This window comes from Dreissena polymorpha, chromosome 2 (assembly GCF_020536995.1).
Source record: "Dreissena polymorpha isolate Duluth1 chromosome 2, UMN_Dpol_1.0, whole genome shotgun sequence".
NCBI lineage: Eukaryota > Metazoa > Mollusca > Bivalvia > Myida > Dreissenidae > Dreissena > Dreissena polymorpha.
Genome location: NC_068356.1, coordinates 80214107 through 80221467, shown reverse-complemented (window position 1 = coordinate 80221467; position 7361 = coordinate 80214107). Strand labels below are relative to the sequence as shown.

The 7361-nt window shown below is 32.5% G+C and overlaps 1 protein-coding gene across 1 annotated transcript; it reads left to right on the top strand.

Annotated features, from left to right (window-relative positions):
- Positions 1–583: 583 nt before the first annotated feature.
- On the top strand, positions 584–2598 carry LOC127870324 (phospholipase A and acyltransferase 1-like). The gene is made up of 3 exons (XM_052412952.1): positions 584–795; positions 1356–1485; positions 2301–2598. Exons 1-3 carry the CDS (start codon positions 626–628, stop codon positions 2394–2396), a joined length of 396 nt encoding a protein of 131 aa, XP_052268912.1. The 5' UTR covers positions 584–625; the 3' UTR covers positions 2397–2598.
- Positions 2599–7361: the final 4763 nt, after the last annotated feature.

The window sequence follows — 7361 nt, the reverse complement described above, 5'->3', positions numbered from 1 at the left end:
CGTTTCAGCTAGTGTTTTTATATGGCGTGAACAATAAGGCGTTGATACACGACTAAGCCCCATACCAGGCATATACACAAAGTAAAAGTTCATCTGCAGCAACCTTATTATAGGTCTTTTTTAGGAATGACATTAGGACGTCCGTCTATGTGTTACTGTTAGGGTTCGTCTTATCTTAAACATATTGCCTGTGATCTTCAATGTTATATGGTACATCCAGGAGTTCGCGCGTTCACTGTGCATTACGTTCCTAAACGGCGAGCGTCTTTATTATTGCATTTTCGCAGTCTCATTGAGTTTTCCGGACTTGTCGGTAGCGTCACTCAAATTGCTGATGTATCATCGTATGGCGTAACCTCACTTTTTTTTTAGATTCTGCAGAATTGCTTCAGCAAGTGCATGTCCGATGGCTGTAAGTCAATGAAGTTCTTCTCTCACAACAGCGATCATTCGCAAAAAAACATGCTGGCATTGTTGGGCGCTATTTAATATGCTACGACATAAAACCACACATACTCGGGGTGAAAGAATTTAGCACAATTTCATTTTCAAACCAAATCATCATATGTTAAACATGTAAATAATTTTATTAATTGATGTTTTAGGAGACGGACTCGTCATTCATATGGACGAAAGCGAAGACGAAAGCTTTCTAGAGAAACTCTTGCAACCCGCTTTTCGGTTGGTCCGCGCCGTCAAAAGAATGAACGAAGCATTCGTTCATGAGGACTCTTTCCTGAGAGTAGCTGCCAATTCAAAAGCGAAGAAAAACAACTCAAAAGATTCTGATTGCAAGTGCGTATTTTTTCCAAAAGGCATCTTCTTTCATATGTAGGTCTTTTAGAATGTATTGAGATCATACTCCAATCCTACTTTTTAATTAGTGATCTGAGTCAAAGAACTTTCTATTTTATTAATCATTTCTTCTTTACCTAAAATATAAAAATGTGTTATGTGCAATCGGTATATCAAAGGATGGTACAAGTATGAACAAATTGCCACTGAATTATCCTGATTACCCTTAAACGATTTTTTCAGAGAAAACCGAGTAACATATCCCATCTTATACAATACAATTTGTTATGAACGTTTTATATGTAACATTTCCTTAAATAAATCGCTTCGTGAATCGATATTTTTTCCTGTTTTCACTGTTTTTCTGTGAATCGCGTTAAATATTTGTCTACTTTTAATATTTCAGTAAGATGAGAAAACCAGCATTTGTTTCGTTTATATTGTTTGGTAATGATATGTTAAAATTTACCTTTAGAACCTTTATTTTGACTGTGACGGTGCATTTTGTATGTGTTAATTAATATTTTCATCCATACATATGTATGCCTTATGTTTATCAGACCTTTACTAGCAAAAGAAATCGTAAAAAGGGCCAAAGAAAGCATTTGCCAGGCTGGCTACAACCTTCTTCTTAACAACTGTGAGCACTTCGCAACGTACTGTAGATATGGAAAGGCAGAAAGCGAACAGGTTAACACACTTATTGTATCTTGCTTGCTTTTATTTTTTCATAAGTCCTTCCTTTACACCTCCAGTGCTGTTGAAAACTTTGTCATTGACAAGTCATCCTCACACACGTATAATGATGTTTACAAGGCCTGACGAACTAATAGCGAAGTATATATTAAATAAATAGTGTTCGGTGTTAGATGGGCTTTGACCTAGATTTCTTGGGACAATCATATGCAGCGGGAAAATTGACTTTCAATAGACTTACGGATATTTTCATATTTAAGGTTAAGCAGACTTATAGCAATAGTTTTATGCATACCAATAACTGACATATGTTTGGATATTACTATTAACACAATTGTTCACATAAGCCATTTAAATGTTAAGGCATTTAATATTATATCGAAATAAATTCAAGAACGGAACAAATATATGAATCATTTCTACTGATTTTTCGTTATGATAATGTTGTATCCATTTACAGAAATAAATAACTATTTTAGTTAACCTTCAAAAATGACAAACTCTATAAATAGCAATTGAGCGGCCTCGCATCTCTTGAAATTTATTTTACACAAGCAGTCATAAAATGAAAATACGATCATAATGAAATCATCTTTTAAATCATTCTTTACTCATTCACCACATACCATGAAATACAAATTTATGCAACCTTTTCAAATAAATTGGACAAATGATAGAAGCGAATTCGATCGCGCCTATATTATATCTTACTATCATGTAAAAGAATAAAAGAATATAAATGTAAAATGCTATATTTACGACAAAAATACATCAATTAAAGGCATTATTTTCATTATGAATATCTTCAGGCGCGACCTTTCGAAGGAGTCGCTGCTGTTGTTACCAGCAAATATTTGTGGAGGCATCCATTGCTGTACATGTGGGACTTGGCAACCGGAAATTAAAACTATTGACTGCAGTTGATACGTTTTAACAATGATACAAAGGAAGCAGAAATAGGAATGCGAATGAAAATTTGATTTAAATAAAATGAAATTGTATCTGTTTATAAGTATACCAAGTTTATTACTAAATAAGTAGCTTTGCGTTAATCCAGGCAGACGGACAGCCGGACGAACGTACTTAATAAATAAAGACTTCCTCTAAAACCACTTTAACTGTACAGCTGGTTTCAGTTTCACAGCACTGATGGACTTAATCTAACTTAACACTAGTAACTTCTTACTTGAAGTACCTCAATGGCCGTTTAATGAGTGTGTTATTACTTTCAACTTTAATCGTCATATCTATTGTCTGTTAATGGTAATACGTCGATATAAATGATTGTAATGAATTATATAACTTTTCATATTTCAATTTAATTGAGAAGCATTATTCCTGAAAATAATTTAGAAGATGAACGTCCAATCTCTAAAGAGTGCATGTGTTCATTGATCACATTTTTTTTGTGTCGGACAATTTTCGTCAAGTCGTTCAACGTTAGCGTTCATGTTATATGTTATTTTATGTAATGCCAAACTAGTGGAATTCATATCATAGACATTATGCACATAAAAAAGCTCAAACAAAGTTTCAGCGATGCACGATTTCTTTGATTCCGTCTACCCGTGAACATGCACTATTTGATAATCGTTCAACCAACCACAAAGCATGCTTTGGTCTCAAAGAAGGATGCCCCACTTGTGTAATACAGCTCTTACTGATCTTTGACTTGATTGCCATTTTGGATTCATATTATTTTTAATTAATTTTACAACATTTATAAACGTACCAATTGATTTTGATTTAAGAAAATCATAATGCGAGATAATAAGTTTGAATGTTCCACTTACATTTGGTCTGTATTTTTTGTTACTTTGTTATTGGAATAGTAATTACGTTTATTGAATGCCGTAAGAAGTGATACAAATTACTATTAACATTAATGTTGTCAACCATATGTTGTTGGAAATATTTGTGCCCTTGCTATTCTCAACGATATTCGTTAACCTATCAAAATAATTGTATGTAAATAAACCCAGATGCTCACGATTCCACTTTGCACCAATCTTGGCTTGGAAAGTCGGTTACAAAAACGGCTCAAAAATACCTGAATTAATGAAGCTTAAAACACACGTTACTCAGTGATATAATAAAGGTGTGTTATGTAAAATGGTTTGTAATATATAGTTTTGAATACGCATATACTATATTTCCTATTAGAACATCATAGGTCTTCAGTTTGACACCATTAATTTGGATGAAGGTATCAACGCAATAAAAAAGCAAACCAAATACTAGTACTACTACCTACTTTAATTGTGCATCATCATAACAACAATTTAAAAAAAAAATTATCACCCAGATAATGCGCAGATATGCGTCATATTTTTCGAAAGAGAACAAAAACAAATTAAATATATAGCACATTTTAACGATGCTCAATAAATATAGGGTATTTACCTCAAAAATAATAAAAATACCGGAAACTATATTCAAAATGACGTATTGCAATTGATACAAAATATAATCTTGTCTTAAATATAATGTGTTTGCCTTTGAAATAAATGGTGTGTTAAAGTTTACATAGTTATAATAAACACATGAAATACGATCGATATGATTTTTATTTAAATTACGCGCGCAGCTTTTTTTATCATGCTTAATATAGGAGTGGCTGCCTTTCGAATTAAATTGCTCACATGGTGGGCATACAGGATCAGAAACCAGTTTGAACCATGTTTTATGAAGAAAGTTTGGGAATTCTCTTGTTAGTGAGACTGAAGAGTTTACTTACAACGTTTGTATGTATTATTTTTTAACAAATAAACAAAAACCTACTATTCATCTGACTAAAACATTTTAGAAAATTACAAAAGTTGTTAAATTACGTGACGTCATAAAATTGTTTCATAACTATACACTAATTCAACCTGATTAAAAGGTGCCTGATAATAGGGTATAACAGATTAGGAGCAAAGCGTTTTGTGACGTAAAAGGTAAGACTTAGAATAATATAATTACGGTGAGGCTAGACGTTAAATGTTATCAGGTACCTTTGTATCAGTTCGAAACATTTTTGACATATAGAGATGCAATACAGTTTTGACACATTAGGATAAACAAGTAAAAAAATGTATGCCACTAATATTAAGCGATAGTGTTAATGGCGTCATATTTAACGCGACACACGTCGAAAAAGGTATTGCTTTTCGTTAAAAAGGAAGATTGTTGACAATTATATTTTGTTATGTCTTTAGAAATCGGAACATTGAGCTATGGTATGCAAAAAAATGCTTACTGTCCTATCGTTTTGAAATTTAACAGACACGACACAAGAAAAAAAAGAAGTACTCGAAAAGCCTCGTGGTTATTTTATTCTTAGGCTTCCCTGATATATTAAACAACAATAGAGTAGTAACCTGTTATGTTCTTTATAAATGGCGTTAAGTACACACGATTATGTTCAAAATCACACATGAAGGTCATGTCTTAGTCAAAACCGTATTCATTATTTATAAGAAATGTTTGCCTTAAAAAGATCTGGATATTTAAGATAATTGATACAAATATGCCTCGGAGCGGTATGGTATGCATCTATCGGTTCTATTACATATACACGGCTTTCTAATCACATACCACTCTTTAAATTGTTACACAGTAATACTACTTAATGTACAACAACCGCATCCACGAATCGGAATAAGCAAACTGATGACCACAATACAGTCATATTTGCATTTGCACATTTCAAATCGTGCCAAACATCGAAAACGCGGATCAGTGTGTTGGTTATTAACTACAAAACAGAGAAATAAACACAACTTGACATTTACATATACGCTTATGCTTACCCTTACAATTATAAATTCTGTCAGGTTTGGTAATCGTTCCGACTATTTTGCTGATCACATTTACGAACGAAACCCCGATGAACCTGGGCCTAATAATCCTCAAATGTCCATAGCCGAGCAATGATAATTATGTTGTAGCAAATTGCGGAGGTGACATAACGGATTGTCACATCAAAAGCAAAACATAAAAAATAACGACACAATAGATTCTTCTAAGTGATTTTGGTACAGTATTTGCCTTATGAATGAAAGAAACGAAAGAAACATCTCGACACTTGACACTAATTGAACAATCTGTGTAACGACAAAGTATGAAAAAGGTTATTAAAGGACGGCCGTCTGTCGAATGAGCTTAACGCAAAGAAGGTATGAAAGACGCTCCATTAACCTCAGGTCGGGTAATCAGTGTTACAATCACACGAATTTAATCAGTAACTCGCGTCAAATGATAAATATAACCATGTATTTAGGAATTCACCTACGTGGCTTGTGATTTTCTATTGTTTAAACACACTCAATGAAATTCAAACATCGGGCATTTATACATAAATGTAAGTAATATAGTCAGTGTATGCGTCCGAGATTACGCGGCGACATATATGAGTGTTATAAGTGTGAATACTTATTGGTTTGAGGTTTTGTTTTCACGTTTCATTTTTTCTTTTCTCCTAAGTTTGGCACAAAAGATGTTTGTAAGATTTTAGAACAGCTGACAGTATTTCTTTTTATTCTACTGTTTACATCCACTCTTAAAAAGACAAGCAAACTACAGTTTGTTATTGAAATAGCATTCTATCCAAAACAAACATTCTTGTCTGGTATGAACCATCTAGTAAAATGATATAATTTGTGTAAAAATAACGGTTGCTTTGTCATTCATTTTGCATCATTGGTTTGTGCTAAATAACATTGAATAATTTAGGAACAACACTAGGAGACCTAGTCGAGTCGTATGTGTTTAAATGATTTTTAAAAAGAAATTATGAAAAAATAATGTATATGTTGTACAATAACTGACACAATTTATAGTATATTAAGTTACATTGATAATATACAAATGCATTTTAAAGTTCAATTTTAGATATGTATCTGGAGGATATATATTATATTGAAAGACTGGTCGACCATGTTGATTTAACACTGGCGTGAATGAAATTATGCCCGTCTATAAGCTAGAAGCTCCCTGTGCCTCAATACAACTAAGGTTATCGTTAAACCCAAGCTACAATAAGTAATTTCAAACTACATCTGGCCAACATAAGTTTGCATACTCCCACTATTGTATGATGAAAATAATGATTGGATCATGTTGAATCGCTTACAGAGATTTCACACTAATTCCTCGCTATATATATATATATTCATTCTAGACGGATATATATTTGGAAATTAAATCTATTTTAATGTCGGCAGCATGTACAGCTCGTTTTCGTGAAGTTAAATCTTCCTTGTTGCAAGTTATTTTGCTTTTATTTTATAATGAGAATGGCCCTGACCATTTCGTGGGAGCTCAGTCCTTATGCCAAAATTTTCCTGTAAACAGGTTTAAGAATTGTTTGTGTAGTTTCTTTAAAATTGCCTTTTTGAAGTTTCAGTCTTCAAAAGCTTTATCGTGTAAGTTTTGTAGCATTAACTTTAGTATCACTTTAAATTTTGAACTAACGGCACTTGCATTTTACACATTACACCGTATTCGAATGATGAACAGTTACACGTTATTTGGCAATTTAATAATTAATAATGAATTTAAAGTCAAAGACAAACTTTAATATGCTTGACCTTGATTTTGAAGCTAGAAGACATGTTTAACAAGCGACTTTTCATCTGCAGATGGGGGAATAAACTGTTTTGAATCCACAATAACACAATATTTCTAATATGTAATTTATTTCAATGAAGATTACTCAAACAGGAAAAAAAAAACGCATGATCCATCTTTATTGTATTTCAACTGAGCTTTATTGATCATAACGAATATTTATATATTATCGCTATCGTTTCTTTATCTAACAATTGATTCTATTTTTGTTGTCACAGCAACATCTTATAGTTTCTTCTTCGAAATGTTGCTAATTC

What these genes read in the sequence shown, in the direction of transcription:
- LOC127870324 (XM_052412952.1), top strand. Translation starts at nt 626, where the DNA reads ATGGACGAAAGCGAAGACGAAAGCTTTCTAGAGAAACTCTTGCAACCC. An exon ending in TCAAAAGATTCTGATTGCAA is followed by an intron (nt 796 to 1,355) that starts GTGCGTATTTTT and finishes TATGTTTATCAG; the next exon opens with ACCTTTACTAGCAAAAGAAA. An exon ending in GAAAGGCAGAAAGCGAACAG is followed by an intron (nt 1,486 to 2,300) that starts GTTAACACACTT and finishes GAATATCTTCAG; the next exon opens with GCGCGACCTTTCGAAGGAGT.